At 37.9% G+C, this 27,413-nt stretch overlaps 1 protein-coding gene across 1 annotated transcript in view; it reads left to right on the forward strand.

Moving 5' to 3' along the window:
* The window catches only part of LEKR1 (leucine, glutamate and lysine rich 1), a 238,968-nt gene that overhangs the window by 197,389 nt on the left and 14,166 nt on the right, over positions 1-27,413 (forward strand). The window contains exons 9-11 of the mRNA XM_065875811.1: positions 349-442; positions 21,126-21,287; positions 24,863-25,162. Coding sequence (XP_065731883.1) covers positions 349-442; positions 21,126-21,287; positions 24,863-25,162 — 556 coding nt within the window. The remainder of the gene's footprint in view (positions 1-348; positions 443-21,125; positions 21,288-24,862; positions 25,163-27,413) is intronic.

The following is a 27,413-nucleotide window of genomic DNA, read 5'->3' on the forward strand; positions in this document are numbered from 1 at the left end:
CCTAGTGTTAGAACTTAGTCATAAACTTTAGAACCACAATGTATAGTATTTTATTATATTTGTGACTACACATATGTTGTTACTACTTCATGCAAAAATAATATTACTTATTAAGCAAAAATTAAGCCTTAGAAAATACTTACCTTGTTGCCAGTGTTTTTAAATTGCTGTTAACAACAGTTAAAATAGTATGTAGTAGCAGTATACACACACACATATGTATATATATATTTCTAAAGAGAAGAATAAACAGACTGAGTTGTGAAATAATCCCTGAGCCACGAACTGTAATTTAAGAAGGGTGTTAAGGGTGTGTCTTGACTCATTTGTTGTGTTTATGATTTTCAGGGAATTGATGCTGATTTCACATCAGAAAAGCATGGAGCAGTTGCAGGAAACCCTTAGACAGAAGATGCTGAACGGTGATAACTGGAGGGAGAAGGTAACAATAATGTGGCTTTCAGCAGCATGTGTCTTATTTGTTTTTAAAAAATTCTGTCTATTTTCCAGGCTACTTCAGATAGGTCTCTTTGCTTCTATGCACACCTTTGATTCTTTCTGGAATTTCCTAGACCAAACGTGCTTACAATATATGTTTTTTACAAAATATTAGACAAGTAGGAAGTTAAAACATAAGAACAGAATTTGAAGTCTTATAAGATTAAGATAGCTGTTAGTCCTTATGTAAAAGCATAATTTTTACTTCTAAATATTTACCCGTTTTCCCATAAAATGACAGAATCTGCATTTGACTACATCCTTAAAAGCAGGGGAATATTAATTCATTCTTATGATTTCTCTGCTTTTAAGAAGATAATACAAGAGAATGAACAATGACCAATGACTTAAAATTATTCAGTTATAAACTTCTGGCAAATAAAATGAATAAGTATTTAGCTCACTATTTACAAAGAAGATGTTTGCTTTTAAGAGTATGAAAAAATTGCATTGACTTTTGTCTTTGGACTTTTCTATATTTTTCAAACTTTCAACAGTGAATATGTATTGCTTTCATAATTTTAAGGAATACAAATCATACTTTTAAAATTGTTAGCCCCTGCCTTCTCAGGCCTTGCACAGCTCTAGTCATTGAGGCTATAGACATCATCTTCCTGTCATAAACTTCTCATACTTTTTGATTGATCCCTTGGCTTTATCATGCATACTGTGCTGAAACCTTCCAAGCTGTTTCTTTTCCCCCACCAGTACCTAATCCTAGCTCTAGCCTTCTGTCTTGGTTTTCTGATTTTGTCTTACATGTGCATCTAGAACTAGAGCTGGCTACTGAAATTCAGATTGTTTGATTGAAGTCCCAACAATGTATTTGGTTATCATCAGATGCTTCTCCTTGGTGACTAGACCTTATAACTTGTAACCTGAAGCAACAATTGGTGGCCACCTTCAAACTAATGTCTCCATCTGGAATTCCCCACTCTGCCATCCACAGATGAAATCCTTTAGGTATTGTTGCTGGGTCCGGTTAATTCTAAACTTGTCACTTTCATTTCCAGTCTTCACACAGTTGGCCATACTCAACCAGTCTGGCCCTCTATAAATCAATCCCCCTTCCCTTATCCTTTGGGGACAGCACATTCAGGCTATAACAAAAATGATCTCTATAGCAACAGTTCCATATGGGCAACAATTAAAATTTGAGAATATGGACTAAAGTTACTCTAAGTGTCTCATTCTTTTGTTTTATTTTATAGCATAGGCTTCTTTTTATTATAGATCTTTATTGCAGTATCATTCCTTCACAATACTGTGTTAGTCTCTGTCGTACAACAAAGTGAATCAGCCACATGCACACATACATCCCCACAACCCCTCCCCCCTAAGCCTCCCTCCCCTCCTCCCCATCCCACCTCTCTAGGTCATCACAAAGCACCAAGCTGATCTCCCTGTGCTATGCTGCTGCTTCCCACTAGCTAATTACTTTACATTCAGTAGTGTATATATGTCGATGCTACTCTCACTACACACCAGCTTCCCCCTCCCTCCCCTGCATATCCTCAAGTTCACTCTCTATGTCTACGTCTTTATTCCTGCCCTGCCACTAGGTTCAACAGTACCATTTTTTTTTTTTTTTTTTTTTTTTAGATTCCATATATATGCGTTAGCATATGGTATTTGTTTTTCTCTTTCTGACTTGGTTCCATGTCCTGGCTATTGTAAATAGTACTGCAGTGAACATTGTGGTACATGTGTCTTTTTGAATTATGGTTTTCTCTGGGTATATGCCCAGAAGTGGGATTGCTGGGTCATATGGTAATTCTATTTTTAGTTGTTTAAGGAACCTCCATACTGTTCTCCATAGTGGTTGTATCAATTTACATTCCCACCAACAGTGCAGGAGGGTTCCTTTTTCACCACACCCTTTTTCCTAGATTTTTTGGTAATGGCTGTTCTGACCAGTGTGAGGTGATACCTCATTGTGGTTTTCATTTGTATTTCTCTAATAATTAGTGATGTTGAGCATCTTTTCATGTGCCTCTTGGCCATCTGTATGTCTTCTTTGGTGAAATGTCTATTTAGGTCTTCCACCCATTTTTGGATTGGGTTGTTTGTTTTTTTGATATTGAGCTCCATGAGCTGTTCATATATTTTGGAGATTAATCCTTTGTCTGTTGTTTCATTTGCAAATATTTTCTCCCATTCTGAGGGTTGTCTTTTTGTCTTGCTTATGGTTTCCTTTGCTGTGCAAAGCTTTTAAGTTTAATTAGTTCCCATTTGTTTATTTTTGTTTTTGTTCCCATTACTCTAGGAGGTGGGTCAAAGAAGATCCTGCTGTGGTTTATGTCAGTGTTTATCCTGTGTTTTCCTCTATGAGTTTTACAGTGTATGGTCTTACATTTAGGTCTTTAATCCATTTGGGGTTTACTTTTGTATACGGTGTTAGGTGGTGTTCTAATTTCATTCTTTTACATGTAGCTGTCCAGCTTTCCCAGCACCACTTATTGAAGAGGCTGTCTTTTCTCCATTTTATGTTCTTGCCTCCTTTGTCATAAATTAGGTGACCATATGTGTGTGTGTTTATCTCAGGGCATTCTATCTTGTACCATTGATCTATGTTTCAGTTTTTGTGCCAGTACCATACTGTCTTGATTACTGTAGCTTTGTAGTATGAAGTCAGGAGCCTGATTCCTCCAGCTCTGTTTTTCTTTCTCAAGATTGCTTTGGCTATTCGGGGTCTTTTGTGTTTCCACACGAATTGTAAACTTTTTGTTCTAATTCTGTGAAGAATGCCATTGGTAGTTTGATAGGGATTGCATTGAATCTGTAGATTGCTTTGGGTAGTATAGTCATCTCACAATATTGATTCTTCCAATCCAAGAACATGGTATATTTCTCCATCTGTGTATGTCATCTTTGATTTCTTTCATCAGTGTTTTATAGTTTTCTGAGTACAAGTCTTTTGCCTCCTTAGGTAGGTTTATTCCTAGATATTTTGTTCTTTTTGTTGCAGTGGTAAATGGGATTGTTTCCCTAATTTCTCTTTCTGATTTCTCCTTGTTAGTGTATAGGAGCACCACAAATTTCTGTGCATTAATTTTGTATCCTGCAACCTTACCAAACTCATTGATTAGTTCTAGTAGTTTTCCAGTGACATCTTTAGGATTTTCTATGTATAGTAGTATCATGTCATCTGCAAATAGTGACAGTTTTACTTCTTCTTTTCCAATTTGGATTCTTTTTATTTCTTTTTCTTCTCTGATTGCCATAGCTAGGACTTCCAAAACTATGTTGAATAAGAGTGGCAAGAGTGCACATCCTTGTCTTCTTCCTGATCTTAGTGGAAATGCTTTCAGCTTTTCACCATTGAGAATGACATTTGGTGTGGGTTTGTCATAACATGGCCTCTATTATGTTGAGGTAGTTTCCCTCTATGCCCATTTTCTGGAGAGTTTTTATCATGAATCAGTGTTGAATTTTGTCAAAAGCTTTTCCTGCATCTATTGAGATGATCATGTTTTTTTATTCCTAAATTTGTTAATATGGTGTATCACATTGATTGATTTGCATATATTGAAGAATTCTTGCATGCCTGCGATAAATCCCACTTGATCATGGTGTATGATCCTTTTAATATGTTGTTGGATTCTGTTTCCTAGTGTTTTGTTCAGGATTTTTGCATCTATGTTAATCAGTGATATTGGTCTATAATTTTCTTTTTTGTGTGATATCTTTGTCTGGTTTTGGTATCAGGGTGATGGTGGCCTCATAGAATGAGTTTGGGAGTGTTCCTTCCTCTGCAATTTTTTGGAAGAGTTTGAGAAGGATGGGGGTTAGCTCTTCTCTAAATGTTTGATAGAAGCCATCTGGTCCTGGACTTCTGTTTGTTGGAAGATTTTAAACTACAGTTTCAATTTCATTACTTGAGATAGGTCTCTTTATATTTTCTAATTCTTCCTGGTTCAGTCTTGGAAAATTTTACCTTTCCAAGAATTTGTCCATTTCTTCAAGGTTGTCTATTTTATTGGCATATAGTTGTTTGTAGTAGTCTCTTAATAATCCTTTGTATTTCTATGATGTCAGTTGTCATTTCTCCTTTTTCATTTCTAATTTTATTGATTTGTGTCCTCTCCCTTTTTTTTCTTGATGAGTCTGGCTAAGGCTTTATCAGTTTTATTTATCTTCTCAAGGAGCCAGCTTTTAGTTTTATTGATCTTTGCTATTGTTTTCTTGGTTTCTATTTCGTTTATTTCTGCTCTGATCTTTATGATTTCTTTCCTTCTGCTGACTTTGGGTTTTGTTTGTTCTTCTTTCTCTAGTTGCTTTTGGTGTAGGGTTAGATTGTTTATTTGAGATTTTTCTTGCGCCTTGACGTGAGATTGAATTCCTATAAACTTCCCTCTTAGAACTGCTTTTGCTGGGTCCATAGGTTTTGGGTTATTGTGTTTTTGTTGTCATTTGTTTCTATGTATTTTTTAATTTCTTCTTTGATTTCTCCAGTGATCTCTTAGTTATTTAGTAGCTCACTATTTAGCCTCCATGTATTTGTGGTTTTTACAGGTTCTTTCCGGTAATTGATTTCCAATCCCATAATGTTGTGGTCAGAAAAGATGCTTGGTACAATTTCAATTTTTTAAAATTTTCCAAAGCTTGATTTGTGACCCAAGATGTGATCTATCCTAGAGAATGTTCTGTGTACACTTGAGAAGAAAGTGTATTCTTCCACTTTCAGGTGGAATGTTCTATAAATGTCAATTAAATCTATCTGGCCTATTGTGTCATTTAAAGCTTGCGTTTCCTTATTTATTTTCTGTTTGGATGATCTGTCCATTGATGTAAGTGGGGTGTTAAAGTCCCCTACTATTATTGTGTTACCGTCAATTTCTCCTTTTATGGTTGTTAGCATTTGCCTTATGTATTGAGGTGCTCCTTTGTTGGGTGCATAAACATTTACAATTTTTATATCTTCTTGGATTGATCCCTTGATCATTATGTAGTGTCCTTCCTTATCTCTTGTAACAGTCTTTATTTTAAAGTCTATTTTATCTGATATGAGTATTGCTACTCCAGCTTTCTTTTGATTTCCATTTGCATGGAATATCTTTTTGCATCCCTTCACTTTCAGTCTGTATGTGTCCCTAGGTCTGAAGGGGGTTTCTTGTAGACAACATATATATGGGTCTTGTTTCTGTATCCATTCAGCCAGTCTGTGTCTTTTGGTTGGGGCATTTAATCCATTTACATTCAAGGTTATTGTCGATATGTATGTTCCTATGACCATTTTCTTAATTGTTTGGGGTTTGTTTTTTGTGGGTCTTTTTCTTCTCTTGTGTTTCCCGCCTAGAGAAGTTTCTTTAGCCTTTGTTGTAAAGCTGATTTGGTGGTCCTGAATTCTCTTAGATTTTGCCTGTCTGTAAAGCTTTTGAATTCTCCATCAAATCTGAATGAGATCCTTGCTGGGTATGGTTGTAGGTTTTTCTCTTTCATCACTTTAAGTATATCCTGCCACTCCCTTGTGGCCTACAGAATTTCTCCTGAAAAATAAGCTGATAAACTTATGGGGATTCCTTTGTATGTTAATTTTTGCTTTTCCCTTGCTGCTTTTAATTTTTTTTCTTTGAATTTAATTTTTGTTAGTTTGATTAATATGTGTCTTGGTGTGTTTCTCATAGGGTTTATCCTGTATGGGACTCTCTGTGCTTCCTGACTTGGGTGACTCTTTCCTTTCCCACGTTAGGGAAGTTTTGCTCTATAATCTCTTCTTATGTTTTCTCAGACCCTTTCTTTTTCTCTTCTTCTGGGACCCCTATAATTTGAATGTTGGTACATGTAGTGTTGTCCCAGATGTCTCTGAGATTGTCTTCAATTCTTATCTTTTTTTTTCTTTATTCTGTTCCTCGGCAGTTATTTCCACTATTTTGTCTTCCAGCACAAGTATTCGTTCTTCTGCCTCAGTTATTCTGTTATTGATTCCTTCTGGTGTATTTTTCATTTAGTTATTTTGTTGTTCATCTTTGTTTGTTTGTTCTTTAGTTTTTCTAGATCTTTGTTAAACATTTCTTGTATATTCTCAGTCTGTGCCTCCATTCTATTTCTGAGATTCTGGATCATCTTTACTATCATTACTCTGAATTATTTTTTACGTAGATTGCCTATTTCCTCTTCATTTATTCTGTCTTGTAGGTTTTTACCTTGCTCCTTCTTCTATGACATATTTTTTTGCTGTCTCACTTTTTTTCTTTTTTTTAATGAATGGGATTGTGTTTCTGTCTTACTGGTTGTTTGGCCTGTGGCTTCCAACACTGCAGTTTCCAGGCTGCTGTGTAGAGCTGTGTCTTGGTGCTGCGATGAGGACCTCTGGAAGACCTTACTCCAATGAATATTCCCTGGGGTCTGAGATTCTCTTTTAGTCCAGTGGTTCAGACTTGGGGCTCCCACCACAGGAGCTCAGGCCCGACTCTTGGCTCATGAACCATGATCCCGCAAGCCATGCAGGCAGCCATGCAGGAATCAGGCTCCCTGACTTCAGACTATACTACAAAGCTACAGTAATCAAGACAGTATGGTACTGGCACAAAAACAGAAAGATACATCAATAGAACAGGATAGAAAGCCCAGAGATAAACCCACGCACATATGGTCACCTTGTCTTTGATAAAGGAGGTAGGAATGTACAGTGGAGAAAGGACAGCCTCTTCAATAAGTGGTGCTGGGAAAACTGGACAGGTACATTGAAAAGTATGAGATTAGATCACTCCCTAACACCATATACAAAAATAAGTTCAAAATGGATTAAAGACCTAAATGTAAGGCCAGAAACTATCAAACTCTTAGAGGAAAACATAGGCAGAACACTCTATGACATAAATCACAGCAAGATCCTTTTTGACCCACCTCCTAGAGAAATGGAAATAAAAACAAAAATAAACAAATGGGACCTAATGAAACTTCAAAGCTTTTGCACAGCAAAGGAAACCATAAACAAGACCAAAAGACAACCCTCAGAATGGGAGAAAATATTTGCAAATGAAGCAACTGACAAGGGATTAATCTCCAAAATTTATAAGCAGCTCATTCAGCTCAATAACCAAAAAACAAACAACCCAATCCAAAAATGGGCAGAAGACCTAAATAGACATTTCTCCAAAGAAGATATACAGACTGCCAACAAACACATGAAAGAATGCTCAACATCATTAATCATTAGAGAAATGCAAATCAAAACTACAATGAGATATCATCTCACACCAGTCAGAATGGCCATCATCAAAAAATCTAGAAACAATAAATGCTGGAGAGGGTGTGGAGAAAAGGAAACCCTCTTGCACTGTTGGTGGGAATGTAAATTGATACAGCCACTATGGAGAACAGTATGGCGGTTCCTTAAAAAACTACAAGTAGAACTACCATATGACCCAGCAATCCCACTACTGGGCATATACTCTGAGAAAACCATAATTCAAAAAGAGTCATGTACCAAAATGTTCATTGCAGCTCTATGTACAATAGCCCAGAGATGGAAACAACCTAAGTGTCCATCATCGGATGAATGGATATAGAAGATGTGGCACATATATACAATGGAATATTACTCAGCCATAAAAAGAAACGACATTGAGCTATTTGTAATGAGGTGGATAGACCTAGAGTCTGTCATACAGAGTGAAGTAAGTCAGAAAGAGAAAGACAAATACCGTATGCTAACACATATATATGGAATTTAAGAGGAAAAAAATGTCATGAAGAACCTAGGGGTAAGACAGGAATGAAGACACAGACCTACTAGAGAATGGACTTGAGGATATGGGGAGGGGGAAGGGTAAGCTGTGACAAAGTGAGAGAGTGACATGGACATATAGACACTACCAAATGTAAAACAGATAGCTAGTGGGAAGCAGTCGCATAGCACAGGGAGATCAGCTCGGTACTTTGTGACACCCTGGAGTGGTGGGATAGGGAGGGTGGGAGGGAGGGAGATGCAAGAGGGAAGAGATATGGGAACATATGTATATGTATAACTGATTCACTTTGTTATAAAGCAGAAACTAACACACAATTGTAAAGCAATTATACTCCAATAATGATGTAAAAAAAAAAAGTAGAACAATAACAAAGTGAAAACTAAAATTAGAATAGGAAACTAACAGGTATGTTAGAAAAAATATAAAAATATAGATGAAACAACAACTAGAAGGTGAAACAGAACCACAATAGTAAAAAAAGAGGAGGAGGAAAATAAAAAGTGGAAAAGGCCTTGGCTGTGGAGGGTGGGGCCTAAGCAGCAGTGATGTTTGGGCAGTGGGCAGGCCCTATGCTTAGGACCCAAAGGGCTGGAAAAGGAAGTGGGGTGGGTGGGTGGGGTTGTGGGAGGGGGGGCTTAGGCTCAACAGAACAGAAGCCCCCAGGCATGCCTCCTGCCTCTGTTCTTAGAGGGTGGGGGGGCCCCATCTGGGAGCCCAGCGTGCTTCCTGGGCTCCAGTGGGTGGTGCAAATGCCCTCTGCTCCTCTACCGCTCCTCCAGTCTGGAGGTCCCCTCCCACCTGCCTCTCCTGATCTCCCCGCCCTTCTTCCTATGCCCCCAGGACCCACGCAGCCTGGAGGGGGCTTTGGAGGGCGTGGGACCAGCCTGGGGGCTTGGCAGATTCCCAGTGCCCGAGTGAGCGTGGCAAACGTCCTCTGTTCATTTCCTGATCCTCTGGTCCTGGAGGGCCCCTCTCGACTGCCTCTCCTGTTCTCTCCTGGCCTCCCTCCTATGCCCCCAGGACCAACCTGGCCCAGAGGGGACCACTGAGCGTGTAGGACCCAGCCCGAGAGCCGGGCAGAGTTCCCCAGCTGACTGGGCAGGGGAAATGCTGGGCCCGCTCCGCCTCTGATCTGAGCCCCTTAGGGTCCCTCCAGGCGTGGGAACCCCTCCCCTTCCTGCCTCTCAGTCACCCTCAGGGGCGCCTGTCCTGTCCAGGCTCCACTTCTCCTCCCCCCTCAGTGTCCCCACATCCTACCGGTGCTCTTGGGGGTTCTTCCCATCTCCCTGGACATCAGGGTCCCCCACCAGCATCCGGCAGGCACCCTAGTTGTGGGGAGATGCGAACTCTGCATCTTCCCACACCGCCATCTTGACTCGGAACCTCCAGCATAGGCTTTTTCTTCTCCTTCTTCTCTAAAGCCCACACTTCTTTAATTACTTCTATTTTTTTTAGCCTCGGTGTACTAAGTTGATTAGTCTATCCTTATTCACTTCCCCTACCCTTACCAATCCATGTTTAAAAATATGAAAAGATGACCCACCTATCTAGCAATCAAAAAAATTCAAATTAAAGCAAGGAGAGATTTTTTTTTACTGCTTCAACTTTGTCTTGCGGTGAAAGTCTAGTGAGATAGTCTTTCATTTTTACTCTTTAAGGGACTGGAAATTACACAGCCTTTTGGAGGGCAGCTTGACAATATGTATAAAGAGATATTATAAACATCCCATCTTTTGAGTCAGAAATTTCACTGATGGGTACTTCCCTGGTGGTCCAGTGGTAAAGAATCCACCTTACAATGCAGGGGGATGCGGGTTTGATCCCTGGTCAGGGAACTAAGATCCCACGTGCTGTGGGGCAACTAAGCCCACATGTCACAACTACTGAGCTCACATGCCTCAAGTAGAGCCCGCTTGCCACAAACTACAGAGCCCACACGCTCTGGAGCCCATGCACCACAACTACAGAGCCCACGCGCCGTGGAACCTGTACACCACAACTAGAGAAGAGAAAACCTGCATGCCACAACTAGAGAGAAGCCCACACACCACAATGAAGATCCCGCATGCCTCAAAAAAGATCCTGCGTGCCGCAACTAAGACCCAATGCAGCCAAAAAGAAATTAATTAAATAAATAAATAATAAATAAATCTTTGAAAAAGTAAAAGAAATTTCACTGATGGAATTAGTGAAATGCAGATGGAGATTCACAGATCATTCCTTTCCCTCAAACTCCTGAGCTCCTCTTAGATTGACAAAATGAACTTTCCTGCCTTTGCTTATGTAGAAGTTCCTCATTTCTTTGGTCACACCCCACTAATGACCTTCAGATATAATCCACTGGAAAAGAAGTCTCTGCATTCATGATCCACTCTAGTACTGCTGCTTACTGTGCCCTATCCCTGAGGTGCTAACACAGCATGCCGACCAAGTTAGTGTTAGCATCTGACCATATAAAACTATATGTTCTTGCTTTATGCTAAGTTAATTTGTTGATGAAAATAAACATATGTGAGATTCTCTAAGTTCTTATTAAAACCATGGTATCTTTCTAATAAATTAATTATATCATAGATGTATTTTGGCCTGTGTAATTTTCTTTAATATAAATGGACATTTCATTCTTTTGAGAGGACATGACTTTTTGTTAATAAACCTTGTAATTTAGCTTAGTAATAAATCAAGATCCAGACCAGTAAAGCCAGTGAATGATAATTACGCTTGGCTGTGTTAGTTATTGAGGCTATGAATTAAAAGTTCCCTGAAAGTCCTCTCATGAGAAAGGAGAATCGCTAATATGACATTGTCATCTCTTTCTTGGGTCATTGTGCCTTTGCATAGGAATGAAATGTTCCCTTTACAAATGTGTAATACACATATTAGAATAAACTTCACAACTTAAATGCTTTTAACAGTCAAAAAAAGTAGATAGCAATTTATGCCCTTGCTTAATTATTTTAGAGTATGTAAAAAGCACGTAATAGAAGCAATAGTTGCTATGCAACAAGGATGGCACATTTTTAAATAACTGAGTATTTACTAACTATCATGGATTTTTGTTTAGTTCAAGTATTGCTTTGATGTGAAGAAAGCAAATTAATGTGCATGCTGAACATTTTAAATTGGTTCCAAATGCAGTGTTGTTACTTTTCAGTTAAAATGTTGTAATTAAGGGCTTCCCTGGTGGCGCAGTGGTTGAGGGTCCGCCTGCCGATGCAGGGGACACGGGTTCGTGCCCCAGTCTGGGATGATCCCACGTGCCGTGGAGCGGCTGGGCCCGTGAGCCATGGCCGCTGAGCCTGCGCGTCCGGAGCCTGTGCTCCGCAACGGGAGAGGCCACAGCAGTGAGAGGCCCGCGTACCGGGAAACAAAAACAAACAAACAAACAAAAACTGTTGTAATTAAAACATTTCCCACAGCCAAACTGCTTACAATAAGTGATAGTCACCTATTGACTATCACTTTATAATGCCATAAACAAATTCCAACCAAATATTTTCTTAGATTATTACTAAGATATCACATTATGGAACATCTTAGGATTATACTATTGACCTCATTTTAAACAGTACACAGCGTTTTGAGAAACCAGTAGTTAAAACAAACAAAACCTTAATTCCTGACTAAGCAAATGGATTTATAGTGAAAACTCAGGGAGAAAAAGTTTACTTCAAGAAATAATTCCAGCATTGAAGGGTGAGGCAAAAAAAATCTCAAATTCTTCTCTAAAATGGAAGAGCCAAATGACCTAATAATTCCTAATGTACCTCAGTGTACTGTTAATAGAATTTAAAAAAACAACTTGTGAAATACAATTTGACAGAGATACAGTCGTCATTTAAAAAATATCAGTTTTCATTTATGTGTAATTAATGTATGGTTAAAATGAATATTGAGGGTACACTTTAATTTTTTAAATTATGCCATGTAATTTTCAAAATTGAATTAATAAAATCATAAAATTTTAGGTCTGGAATAGCCTGCAAAGATCATCTGATTTAAACCCTTAATCTACATAATAAAAATAGTCTCTATTATTAGAGTGTTTACTATATGCCAAGCCTTGTGCTAAATGCTTTTCATCAATATAATTTTAATCATTCTAACATTATTATTCCCATTTGCACATGGAAAAAAATAAAGCTCAGAGAAGTTAGGTAATTTGCCAAGGTTATATAGCCAGGAAATGAGAACTGATACAACATCCCCACCCCCTTCAAAAATGAGAGCTAATACAAAGTCCAAAATGTCTGTATTTGGCTTAGGTGTACTAACAGGAACCAGATTTACCCTCCTTCCTGAAACAACTAAAACACTGGAGAAAAGATAGAAACAATGGTTTCAAGACACTGGGCATCAGGCAATGAAGGACAGTGATTCTTGGAGATAAGAGACAAACAAGATAACCCCTGTGATTGCCCTAACTTAGTGCCTTGAAATAAATTTAAGGCCATGGTACAGGGAGTGGGAATCCAGGTGGAGTGTGGCAGATTCTCTGAGTTGAGGAGACCTTATGAAGAGTGCAGGGAATCGTAAGTGGCTAGAATTCACAGGATAGTGTTCTCAGGAGACAGCTACACAGAGAAAGAATATTGGATGTCTACAAAGAATCCCCATTAATTATATGTATGCTCAGTGCATATAAATGGGGAAAGTACCCAGAGCAAGGGAGACCATCTGAAAGGATCAGAGATAATGCTTACACAAGGCCAATAATAATGCCTGTTCTCACCAGCCAGACTGGAAAACCTATAATTCATAGGGCAGTAGGTAGAGTTCTCAGAAGGGTCTTGCATCAGTAGTAGGGAATAATTAGCCCTAGACTAAATGCTGAGCTGGTCCTGCTCAACAAACTTTAAAAGGAAGGCATTAAAAAAAATCAAGCTGATTCCAAGAAACTTAACTACATCCCAGAAGAGAGTTCAAGAATATTTATAAGAATACAAAAATATCCAGCATTTAACAAGATAAAATTCACAATGTCTAGCATCCAATCAAAAATTGCCCTGCATGGAAACAGGAAAATAGGACTCAAAATGAGAAGAAAGGTCAACAAATAAAAATTGACTCAGAAAGGCACAGATGTTAGAATTAGAAGACAAGGACATTAAAACAGTTATGATAACTGTATTCCATACGTCCAAAAACTAGAGGAAAAATTGACCATGTTAAGCAGAGATGTGGAAGATATAAAAAAGACCTAAACTGAATTTATAGAGATGAAAACTACAGTTGTCTGAGATGAAAAGTATACTGGATGGGATTAATGGCAGATTAAACATTCCAGAAGAAGAGATTAGTTAAATTGAAGACACAGCAATAGAAACTATGCAATGAAATAAAATAGAAAAGAGACTCAGAACAAAAAAAGGGCATCAGTGAGCTGTGAGACAAATTCAAGTGGCCTAATATATGTATAATTGGACTCCTCAAAGGACAGGAAAGAGAGGACAGAAAAAATATTTGAAGAAATAACAGTTAAAAAAAACAAAATTTGATGAAAACTATAAACCCACAGATTCAAGAAGCTCAGCAAACCTCAAGCATATTCGAGAAGCTCAGCACACCTCAAGCATTATAATCCAATTGCTCAAAATTATTAATAAAAAGAAAATCTTAAAAGCAATCAGAGAATAAAAGACATATATGAGGAACAAAGATAAGGGTGAGAGCTGATTTTTTTTTATCATAAACAATATAAGCAAGAAGACAGTGGGACAGAAAGTATTGAAAGAAGAAGGGTGGGGCAGGGGTGAGGGGGTGGTGGTAGGAGCTGTCAACTTAGAATTCTATACAAAGTGAAAATATTTTTCAAACATGAGGATGAAATAAAGGTCTTTTCAGAATGAAAAAAACAGAAAAAATGTATCTCCAGCACAGCCACACTATAAGAAATGTAAAAAGAAGTCCTTTATTCAGAAGGAAAATTATACCAGATGGAAATATGGATCTATACAAAGGAATGTAGAACACCAGAATTGGTAACAATATGGATAAATATGATATTTTTATCATTTAAATTTCTTTAAATTATAATGGACTATTTAAATTAAAATATTAATAATCTAATGAGATTTATAACACATAGAAGCTAAATATATGACAACAATATCACAATAGCTGGGAAGGGAAAGATGGAAGTATACTATTGTGAAATTCTTTTTTTTTCTTCTTTTAAGTGAAAATATAATTTATTGGCTCTCATAACTGCAAAGTTCAGTGGTGGGCTACCTTCAGGCACAGCTGGATTCAGGGCTGTCAAGCTGGTTTTCTGCCAGATTGGTTTCATTTTCAGACTCAGAGTTGTCCTTCCTGATGGCAAAAAGGGAACAGTAGCTCCTCCCGTCTCTTTTCTGCATTCTTAGCAAAAAACTCACTGTAGCTGTCAGATTCTAACTGAATCATGTGCTTAGTCTTGAACCAATCACCACAGCTGGCAAGACTGGGCATGTTGATTCATTTGGACCTGGGTCACATGCTCACCCTTGCAGGACAGATTCCCACTCAACCATATTGACTACAATAGGGGAAGAGTGAATCCCTAAAAAAAAAAGAAAAGAAAATAACAAATATCCCCTCAAGTTTTCAGTTGAAAGATGGGCCAAGAGATAGGGCAATGGGTAGGCAAACTGACAATGAGCTGGGAAATACAGTGGACCCTTCTGGGGGTACCTTCCTGGCAGATTACCCTTCTCTGAGAATTTCTCCATCTGCCTCATGGGTTGAGCCAGATTCCTTTCATTTGCCCCACTCTGGCCACTCTACACCCTTGAAACCCTGCTTTCTATCCCCAAAGCCTGAATTGAATGGATGAAAGTAATAGTTCCTGGACCCTCTGACTTTTGGTTGGGGTTGGTGAGTATGGAACAATGGCAGGAGATCTAAGGAAGGGAAGAAGGGGTCCTTTCATTTTAGTTTTATCCATCAACCAACCATCACAGCCCCCTTTTTCCTCCAGCCTTATAGAGATATTATTGACATGTGACACTGTAAGTTTAGTATGTACAACATGATGATCTGACACACACATATATGTGTTGCAAAATAATTACTACAATAGGGTTAGTTAACATAGCCTTCACTTCACATAATTACCTTTGTTGTTTTGGTAGTGGTGGTGAGAATATTTAGTTTCTTATACAATATATGAAGTGATATATCACAAGAAGATGGATTGCAATAAGTTAAAAATATATTCTATAAACTCTAAACCAACCACAAAAATAGAAAAACAAAGAGTTACAGCTAATAAACCAGCAAAGGAGATAAAATTGAATTTAAAAAATAATCCAAAAGAAGACAGAAAAAGAGGGGAAAAAATGAGATGGGCCAAATAGAAAATGCATAGCAAGATAGATTTAAAGCTAATTATATCAATAATCAAATGAAATATAAATGGTCTAAACCAGGGTCAGCAAACATTTTCTATAAAAGTCCAGTTAGTAAATAAAATATTTTTGGTTTGTGGAACATACAGCCTCTGTTGCAACCACTCCACTCCATCATTGTAGCTTAAAAGCAGCCATAGATGACATGCAAATAAATGGGCATGGCTGAGTTTAGTCTGTGGACCGCGGTTTGCCAAGCCCTAGTCAAAATACCCCCATTAAAAGACAGAGATTGTCATGTTGGATGAAAATGCGAGACTCTACTATATGTTGCCTATAAGAAATGTACTTTTATATAAAGAAATATTTTTAAAAATAGGTTAAAAGTAATGGATGGAAAAAAGATATGCTAGAACAAATCAAAAGAAGCTAAAGCAGCTACATTACAATCAAAATAGATTTCAGGGAAATAAATCAGAATATTTAGAATATTACCAAAGATAAAGAAGGTCATTTCATAATGGTAAAGAGATAGGTTCACCAAGAAGACATAATAATCCTAAATGGTTTTTCACCTAGTAACAGAACTTAAAAATTAAGCAAAAAATGATAGAACTACAAGGAGAAATAGACAAATCTATAATTAGAGTCAAAGATGTCAATAACCCTCTCTCAATAATTGATAGAAAAATATCCAGAAAACTCATTAAGGATATAAACTATGGAAAATAGTATAATAATTTATTTTGAAGAGATACAGTAAACACTATTACCAAATCTGACCTAATTGATATGTATAGAATCCTCCATTTAACAGCAGAATACACATTCTTCTCCAGTGCACGTGGGACATTTATTAAAGTAGATCATATACTGGGAGTAAATATGTCTCAATAAATTTAAAAGGATTCAAGTCATACAAAGTATTTTCTCTAACCACAGTGGAATCAAATTAGAATTCAGTAACAGTTATCTGGAAAAAAATACCCCAATATTTTGAAACTAAATAAATACCAAGTCCATGCTCTTAACCACTATGCCATGTAGATGTGTAGGAAGACAGCTGTGTGGAAAAACTCACCACGCTGAGCTATGGAGTCCACCAGAGACACTCAGGTGTCTCTCCACCTCATAGTAGCTCTAAGATCTTTGTGAAGGCACTTAATTTCTCTGAGACTATTTCTTACTGTAGACAGTGGGAATGATAATTATTGTATGTTCTTTCCAGGGTTGTTGTAAGAATTAAATGAGTTAGTAGACGAAAAGGGCCCTGTACCATACCACCTAGCCTCTTTGTTACTTGGTGAACATTCTCTCCTTCCGCCCTCAGTTTACTCAGTTCTTGGCAGGACTTCAGTGCATAGTCTGATTCCTTAGCATTCGTATTTTTTTACTACAATACAAAGCCTAGTATTTGAATAGTCATCTACTTTTATAATATATTTATTCAGTGGTTAATTTAGAAATAATCTGAAGTATTAGTTTTCAACCAGTATTTGTTTTTAAACTTTTAGAAAATAGTATAATTTATTTTTAGGAGATATATTTTGTTTAATGATATATGTACATCAAATATAAACAAGTGGTCTGATTTCTACTTTGACATCAGAAACTCCTTTGGTTTTAAAGGGATCATCAAAGTAATCAGTGATTATATTTGGTGTTTGGCTCCACGAACAGTTAGAAAATGATATCAAAATCAACCACAAAGATCTCACTTGGAAAATAATTAGTGGAAAGATAGCATTTTGCACACTAGTATTAGACACAAATATTATAAAACTCTAATTATGCATTTCAACAACAAATACAAAAGGAATTAAAAAACAGCATACTCAGAATGCTCTGGAGTCATCAGAAGGCCTTCAGGGAGGAGACAGAGTTTGAGCTAGAGGAAGATATGGATGAATTAACATCTGGAATGTGTACACAGACAATAATTGATTTTTGTGTAGCTCTTGAATTCATATATTATTCATGCTGTTTTTTAGAGATTAGAATTTTTTCATGATTTTCAAAATTACTATTAGTTATTGTATAAAGCAGTTCATAACATATGTATGCACCATCACCTAATTCATTTATTTTGCATAAACATAAGTCCTGCCATCTAAGATACTTTAAACAAACAGCTCTTATCAACATGTCAAAAACGTAAACATGACAATTTGGTATGAATTCATCTTTTCAATGACAATATACCAGCTTAAGCAAATCATTGTTTGTGGGCTCATCATTTTGTTCAGACTCTTCAGATCGTGAAGGAACCAGTAGTGTCATCTCTCTGTGCTAGAGTCAACACATTCAGATGGCTTTTGGCTTCCCACTGCAGCTTCCGTAAATGTTTAGAAATCCCACCTGAAGCTCATCACGTTGCTTCTCTTTCTCAGGTTGTGCAAATTAAAAATCAAATCAGAAATAGTAAATCACTCTTCTTTTTATCTACAGTGTTTTTCTTTCCCATCCTCCATCTATTCCTTCCTTTTTCCCCTTCCCCTTACCTACACTAGTTCATTCCAAGGAACAGTTCAGGGGCAAGAAGATCTCCTTTCTTCCTGACTCAGGTAGAACAGAACATTCTTCTCATTCAACCAGTCAGCCACCCCCTTTCCTTCCCTGAACTCTTCCTTTGTTTCCTCTTCATCAAGGGACTCTGCTGATTTGCTAAATGGCCTCTTCCCCATAATAAATTTAAAGAACTTCTGTTTTTAAAAGTTCTTCTCAAGTCCTTCTGTCATCTAATTTCGTTTGTCCTGTCCCACATAGTTTATGTACATCCTTGTTCTCTTAATTTGAATCCATATTTTGAAATATGTCTTTTTATCCTAAAATAACTCTGGCTCTACCAATTAACCACACAAGGAAATTTTTTTGAACATTTGATATTTTAGTACCTTGGCACAAATTTTTCTTGAGTTTTTCAAAAAATGTTTGTTTACTCTTTTTTTTTTATAGTGTCATGGTATCTTGTGAGCTATTAACTCTTGAAGTTTTCTGAATGTTTTGCATTTGATTTCCTCCTTTCATGTGTTCTTGACTTATCTATTCCAGTGTGGCTGGAGCGCAGTAATCAAATGGGAAAGGCAGTAAAAGTCAGGTTGGAGAAGTCCAGGGCCGCCATACATGCTGTTCAGTTTGCATCGTGACTAATAGCACAGGCCAAGGGAGAGAAGGGAGCTGGAATCCGGCTTGGGCTCTGCTCACCAAGTCTTGTGCCCTGCCCAAGGCTGTGTTCATCTAAGGAAGGCATGCTTTTTTGATTTACACAAAGGTGTCATATGGGCTGATGGTGGTCCTGTAGAAGATCGTGTATGGAAGTTTGGATTTTATACTAATGCATTGAAAAACCACTAAGAAGGAATAAAATAATCCAATTTATAGTTTGTGAAGAACACTCTGCTGTGTATCAGGTGTTGGAGAGAGGCAGGAATAGAAGTAAGGAGGCCACTCAGGAGGTGGTGGTGACCACAACTAGGGTGGTGGAAGTAGAGGTGTAGAGAAATGGATGGATTCGATGCATCTTTTGGAGGCAAAATGAACAGGACTTGGTGCTGGATTAAGTGTGAAGGGTAAGGGAGACAGAAGTGTGAAAGGTGATTACCCCAGTTACTGACTTGAATAACTCGATGGGTGACGGTACTGTGTCCTGAGATGGGGAGCATTGAGGAAGGAACAGGTGGGGAGGGAATTGTATCAAGATCTCTGGTTCAGACAGTTTTTTTGAGATACCTGTGATGTATCTAAATGGCTACCAGGAGGCAAGTGAACACAAGTACCTGGAATTCAGAAGAACATCTGCTCTTTTTTCTGAGGGCCCTGAGGCTCTCCTTGTCTTTTGTAATCTGCTAGCAACACACCTGAACAGTTCTATCATGTTCCTAAATGATTATTGGTATCCTTTCCCCCAAACAATCCAGAAATTTATTTTGAGAGAGCCAAAATAACTCAGTGCATTGAGTATAAACATAACTGTTTTGCCTTGACGCAAATGATCAGTCCTATACCCAGTGCAATAAATCCGACAGACCCCACACTGGGACTAGTCTTCTATGTGGATTTTATGTAATTTAAATGGCTTCCTGAAAACTTTCTTAGCAAACTTTCTGTTTCCTGGTACCCTAGTTTCAGTATCCCCTTGAGAAATTCAGGTTGACCTCTCTCCTTCTCCTCTTAGTGGCCTGAGAATCACAGTCACAGTAAGTCATGTTTGACGGTTTTTCTCCCAGGTTATCTGGCATTTACTCCCTCTTAGAATTTATAATCATGGCACAATGTAAATCTCGAGCCAGCCTGTCACTGGGATCCCTTCTCTACTCCACTATATAGTCTCCCAGGGCTAAATGACTCCAGGACTCATAGATTTGTTCTCTCGCTCCAGTAGACAGAGCCAAAACCAATGGTTAAAAACCATGGGGAGAGAGACGTTGGCTCAAGTAAAGGAAAAACTTCCTAATGCTGAGCGCTATCTGAAAATGGAAACGCCTGCTGGGGAAGGAGTGAATTATGGTTTCTGGTGGTGTTGAGGCACAGAGCAGACAATGATTTGGTGCAAATTCCACGGTAGAGACTGAAGTCAGGGTGTAGAAATAATCTCCACTGACTATTGAATCCCTGCTTGTGCAAGAGCTTTACACAGATGTTTCATCTCATTTATAATCCTCATAACGACCCCCAAGGGAATTAGTTATAACCACATCAGGAGAGGTTACAGTCACAATTTAAGATCACACAACTAGAGTGGCAGAGCCAGGATTTAGAGCCAGGATTTAAACTCAATCCAAAGCCTTTGTTTATTCTTCCACAATTCATGGAAGCTTGAGAAAATGAACTAGGGGATTTCTAAGGTCCCTTCCAGCACCGTGATTTTATGTGAGTCAAAATCTGGATACGGGCATCACTGACTATGTTTTCCTTCAATCAGCCTTCTGGCCTCAATCGCATTAAAATGATAATCTTTGACCCCAAAACTGTCTCATCTCTATCAAGAAAGGACCATTTTTAAAAAATCGACATTTATTCCTTGTATCCACTCTTAGTTTTCAGCAGAACTTAGTGTAAGAGCCTCAAAATCTTTTGTTTTTTCCTTATAGGGTTGCTGGCAAGGACTGAGTTTACACCATAAATGTACAGAAGATTAAGCTTTTAGTATTTCTGAAAACTGTTATAATATATTGTACTAACTTCTCTACTCATTTTACAGGTTTTGATGGTCTTAGAGGATGTAACACTATTTGACCTAAGGTCAACTTTTCTGGCCCAAGTTCTGAGTCAGATTGTTTTTAAACATTAGAATTTAAAAATTAATATTAGGATTAGAATTTTTAAAATGATTAGATCCTGAGTTCTCATCACAAGAAAAAAAATCTATTTCTTTAATTTTGTATCTATATGAGATGATGGATGTTCAGTAAACTTATTGTGATAATAACTTCAGGATATATGTAAGTCAAATCTTTATGCTATACACCTTAAACTTATACAGCACTGTATGTCAATTATATCTGAATAAAACTGGGAGAAAAAATATGAGTCTGAAAATAGGCTTAATTTACTTATCTTAAGATAAAATGGCTCTATTTGTGTGTTAAATGCTATTTTCTAGGTTGAAGCTGAACTCGCCAAGGAAAGGGCCCAACATTTAGTTGAATTTCAGGAGCAAGCTCTTCTCTTTAAAGAAATTAAACTGGAACTCGATATTGAAAAGGAAAAACACCAAGAAATAATCCAAAAGTGTAAGAAAGAAAAAGAAGAACTACAAATGAAGGTCTGTCATTATGATGTTCATCATTATTTAATGGGTTTGAAACTGTAGATGTTGGTTATTTCCTCCTAAGGACACCACTATATTTATAACTCCTGTAGATTTTCTCATGGTCATTGTGCCTTAGTTTTAGGTAGATAGAATGGTTTGGCTATTCTCCAGAATGAATGACTGAGATAAATTAGGTAAGCATACAATCCAGCTATGTATGGTATTTTTTTCCTACTAAAATAAACTTATTTTTAAAACAGCATAAATTATTTAACTAATAATTAGCATGGTTAGATGTTCCAATGCCTCGAGTATCCAACAAAAGATAATGAGGTGTTTCACATAATTAAAATTTTACCAACAATTAAAGCCTATCCCCTTTAATGGCAAATATTTTCAACTCTAAATATTTTTGAATGAAGGGAAATATTTTTTAAATGTAATCACACCTCCATAATTTCTTTTTTTCAAAGTATCATTTTAACTTTATTTTATTTATTTATTTATTTTTGGCTGCGTTGGGTCTTTGTTGCTGCGCGCAGGCTTTCTCTAGTTGCAGTGAGCAGGGGCTACTCTTCATTGTGGTGCACGGGCTTCTCATTGCAGTGGCATTTCTTATTGCAGAGCGTGGGCTCTAGGCACGTGGGCTCTAGTACTTGTGGCTTGCGGGCTCTAGAGTTCAGGCTTAGTAGTTGTGGCGCACGGGCTTAGTTGCTCCATGGCATGTGGGATCTTCCTGGACCAGGAATCGAACCCGTGTCCCCTGCATTGGCAGGCGAATTCTTAACCACTGCGCCACTATGGGAAGTCCCCATAATTTCTTAAGCAATGCACTATGGGAAGTCCCCATAATTTCTTAAGCAATGCATCCTAAACATAATACAAGGTTTCGTTAAGGTTCCCTTGTTTTCATAACACCTGAGAGTAGAATGTGTGTGTGTGTGTGTGTGTGTGTGTGTGTGTGTGTGTGTGTATTAACCAAGACCCAGTGGTGAAGTCATATTTTTGAATAAACTCATTAAGAGTCTATGTAAATTAGCCTTAAATGAGACTTACTGGCCGCTACTTTGGTGTATAGAGGGTATGGTACAGCCTTTTCAGTAGCTCACTGGGAACGATAGGCAGGTCTAGCCACGTGAGTGTAGCACCATAGGTCCCCACACTCAAAAAGCCCTTTCAGGTTTAACATTCTGCAAATGCTGTCTTGAAATTCTTAATAATTTTACATCTGGGGGGACTTCCCTGGTGGTCTAGTGGTTAAGACTCCCCCTTCCAATGCAGAGGGTTTAACTTCCAATATGAGTTGGATCCCTGGTCAGGGAGCTAAGATCCCACATGCCTTGGGGCCAAAAAGTCAAAACATAAAACAGAAGCAATATTGTAACAAATTCAATAAAAACTTTAAAAATGGTCCACATCAAAAAATAAATTCTTAAAAAATTTTTTAAAAAGTAATTTTATCTCTTAATTTGTGTTTTGTTAAGTGAAGTCATATTGGGACAATGGAGTATGCGCTGGGAACTTGTAACCTGGCTCACCTTAGGCCCCTCCTCTTCTGGACAGATTCTATCCTAGACAGACCTCTTGCTTCCTGGCTCCTGCCCCCCACCCCACTTTTCCCGTAACCTTGTGACTGCTGTTGCAGTCCCCAGGAGGCTCAGGACCAGCAGCAGGGGAATGCTGAAAGGCAGGCCCCAACTTACCAGGGCTACAGTCTTTCAAGAGAAATCATAAGTCCAGATTTTGTGAGTGAATTCTCTTGATTTTTAAATTTTTTTTAAAGGAATATTATTCAGCTTTATTTACTTATTTATTTTTGGCTGCACTGGGTCTTCATTGCTGTGTGTGGGCTTTCTCTAGTTGCAGTGAGCAGGGGCCATTCTTCATTGCGGTGTGCAGGCTTCTCATTGCAGTGGCTTCTCTTGTTGCAGAGCACAGGCGCTAGGTGCACAGGTTTCAGTAGTTGTGGCACACAGGCTCAGTAGCTGTGGCTTATGGGCTCTACAGCACAGGCTCAGTAGTTGCAGCGCATGGGCTTAGTTGCTCCGCAGCATGTGGGATCTTCCTGGACCAGGGCTCGAACCCGTGTACCCTGCATTGGCAGGTGGATTCTTGACCACTGTGCCACCAGGGAGGTCCCTTGATTTTTAAAATGTTGACTCCCTTTTTAAAAAATCAAAACATGTTTGTGGCTATGTGAGCCTCCTCTCCCCAGGATAACCTGCTCTGTTTCAGTGTCAGCTCTCCTCTGGATGAAGGAAACTACTGTTCAGACCTAGCAGTGGCCCTCTTCCTTCCTGGATTAATTGAAGAAAATGGAATATTAATTTAATTTATAAAATTACTAATGTGGTAAATAGATTTCTTGTAAAAGTTATTCTTAATGTAAATTTAACATTTGAAACAGATTTTGGATACATAACTTAAGTAATGGTTCACAAAATCCTTGGAACTTTGGTCTATGAATGTTTTCCAGATTCTTCATGGGCTGATTTCTTGTACTAATATTTATGTGACAATATCCATAGCATAAATAATAAGGATATGTTTCATCAGGAGTTTTGCTCTTCCTGGTCTGTTTTCTGTTATTTGTTTTGCTTTTTAAGGAGAAAAAAGTAAGTAATCTTTTCCCTTCTAAAGAATTTCATGACTTTGAGGAGAAGTTTCTCAAGTTATTCTTTCCTCTCTTTGTCTAGAGGTACCACCTTCAGAAGCAGTATATTTTCTAAGTATTCTGGAATCGTCTAGAACTGCACTGTCTAATGTGGTAACTTATGTGTCTACTTAAGTTTCAATTAATTAAAATGAAAATTGAGTTCCTCACTCATGTTCGCTACATTTCAAATGCACAAGAGCCCATACTAACAAGCGAGAGCCTATTATGTGCATTTCTTCCCAGCTTAACGAACAGTGATATCACTTTCATAGCTTGGAATTGGCCATGGTGAGAGTATTCACACCATGGAAATTAGATATAAATCTGGCTTTTGTGTGTGTATGTGTGAGTCCGTCGTTAAACATTTACCAGCACACCACTATCAATAGTCACATGTGGCTAGTGGCTACCATATAGGACAGCACAGAATATTTCTATCATCACAGAAAGTTCTGTTGGGAAGGGCTTCTATAGAAGGTGTAGTGTCTAGGGTACCTCCAGTCATCATATTCAAGAAAGAAAAAAAATATATCGAAGGAAAACTTAACTGGTATGGTTTGAGTAGACTATAGGCGTGGTGCTCTCCTACATGCATCCCCAAACATCAGGCATTTCTAGGTCCCAAAGCCACCCTAAAGTGAGTCCAGACAGGCACTTGATTAAGACTTGAGCTGTCCTTGGTAGCTCAATTCAGCCACAGAGATTTATGTATTTCCAAGTATGCCCAAGTGATTAATGCAATTCCATTTTAGTTGGTAAAAATAAAATTTTAGTCTTAACTTTTAAAATCTTGAAGCCCTATATATGTCATAGGATTTGTTTTCATCAGATCAGAACACCAGTTATTTAGAATAAGCCTCTTAAAACCACGAGAATTCTGTGGATACCTAGAGACTATCACCCACAAACTAATGCAAGATTTATCTTACAGATATCTGACTTAATTGAAGGCTCTACTAAAGATCTAAGGCTGAAAGTGGCTGCTCTTGAAGAAAAGCTCCATGAATCCCATATTCAATATACTGAAGAATCTGAGTTAAAGGAGAAAGAAATCGAAAACCTTAAAAATTTGGTTGCAGAATTTGAATCACGCTTGAAGAAGGAAATTGACAGTAATGATTCAGTTTCAGAGGACTTGAGGAAGGAAATGAAACAGAAGTCAGATGAACTGGAAAGAGTAATGCTGGCACAAGCACAACTGATACAGCAATTCAACCAGTCCCAGGAAGAGGTAAGAAGCAGGTGATGGTACCATTGCCATTAGTGAAAGAGTGCATGTTCTTTCAACAAACAAAACAGGAAAGGTAGCTTGGTGTCATGCAAAGAGTCCTGGACTATTAATCAGAGATCTGGGGTCATATCCTGGCTCTGTCCTTAACTAGGCAGGCACTTAACCTCTCTGGACCTGGCTTCCTTTTCTGTAAAATGAATAATACATTTAACTACATAATCTCTAAGGTTTCCTGAGCCAGTTCTACTGTGTTGCAAATGACCATTTAAAACCTCTAAGATTAGAAATCTTTATAAATTTATGTCTTATTTGTTGTGACATTAAATCTTTGCCAAAGGAACTTTTAGAGTACTTGCTGCTTAAGTTAATATTTTGGACAATATATTTTAAGAACAATTGTTCTTTAGGGTTTTATTTTTCTGTCAATCTAAAGTTATAAGATAATTTACATGTAGTGGTCTTCTTTCCTATGTATGCATGATTATTTCAGCAGTGTTTTTATTTAAACCGGAGCAGACTTACTTCGATTTGAAATTTTTTTCCTAAGAACATCTTATTTCTGAACTGCTGAACAGTTTAGAAGTGGTGGATGCTATGGAATGAATGTGTGTGTCCCCCCAGATTCGTATGTTGAAACCTAATCCCCAGCGTGATAATATGTGGAGGTGGGTCTGTGGGAGGTGATTACATCTTGAGAGATGAACTAATTTCCTGAATGGGGTTAGTGCCCTTATGAAAGAAAACTTCCTCTCCCCTTCCACCATGTGAAGACACAGCAAGAGGATGGCCATCTTGAATCAGGAAGCGAGCCCTCACCAGACACCAAATCTGCTGGCACCTTGTTCTTGAGCTTCCCAGCCTCGCAAACTGTGAGAAATAATGTTTGTTGTTTGAACTACACAGCCTCTTGTATTTTGTTATAGCAGCCCAAACTTATTAAGACAGTGGGGCAACTTTCCAATAGCCAAGAATTAGAATATTGTCACATTAGAATATTTGATCCCATTTATGACAGTATAGCAAATAAAGGCAAATGGAGGAAGACTCTGAATGTTAGTGATGAGTAATTTTTGGGGGGTTTTATTGGCATCTTAATAAAAGAATAAAAGGAAAGTGCTAGTAGTAATATTGATCGTTAACAAACATACCATGTTTTCTTCCTGTATTTAAATTATCAACCCAAATTAAAAGTCTATGCTATCATTATAATTATGAAGTGAACCTATTGCAAAGAAATTTTAAGTTAAAATGTAGAATTAACAGAATACTGGATCAAGAATAATGCCTAAAACCCTATAGAGTAGGAATTATTTCCATGTTACAGATGAGGAACTGACTCAAGATATTTGAATAATTTGTAAGGTCACACAACATGGTGGAGCGAAGATTCAAATATGAATCTCCAAGATTTGACTCTCCAAACTTCATCTCCATGAATCTCTATACTTCCTCTTTTAGGATACCAGAATTTTAGTTATTCTGCTTCCAAATTTCAAAGTGACCTCAGGCTTGGCACTCAACATCTCCAGGACACACACACACACACACACACACACACACACACTGTCTCTCTCTCTCTCTCTCACTTTTAGAATAACAACAAACACACTAGTGCTTACTCCACCAGATGGTTAGGGTGTTACATGATTGAGTGTCTCCTGTTGGAACACAGCAGCACAGCCTCCCTTGAAAAAGGGAGCTGCTCCACCAGTCCAGGCAGGAGTGGCAAGAGTGAGCACACATGGATTCAGCTCTGCTGGAGAAGGAGAGAGGTGATGCTTCAAATGAGACAGCAGTGTTGAAGTTCAAGAGGAGGAGGGACAGCAGATTAAAGGAGAAAAAACTCAAAGTTACTAGACCAGCAGGTTTTCTAACTCCTAAATCCCCAAAAGAAATGGCAATATGGAAAGTGGCGAGTAACTTATAAACTAGGACATGTAGAAAAAGACTGAAGGGTCAAATCCAGTAAATATATAATAGGCAACTATTCAAGTGCCAGGCACTGTGCTAATCATCAATATGCAATTATGAACAAGACTGGCAACTGCCATTCCCTGCTTTCAAAGAGGAATTTACAGAAAATATTATGTGAGCAATTAAATTGACATCCAGAGGAAGGAATGGCCTAAAAAGAAACTTCTCATATAAAAATCACAGACTAAAAGCTAAAAAATTGGCCATAAGGACTTGCATTAGTTTTCTATTGTTGCATAACAAATTGTCATCAAACTCAGTACTTCAAACAACATTT

This window comes from Phocoena phocoena, chromosome 4 (genome assembly GCF_963924675.1).
Source record: "Phocoena phocoena chromosome 4, mPhoPho1.1, whole genome shotgun sequence".
NCBI lineage: Eukaryota > Metazoa > Chordata > Mammalia > Artiodactyla > Phocoenidae > Phocoena > Phocoena phocoena.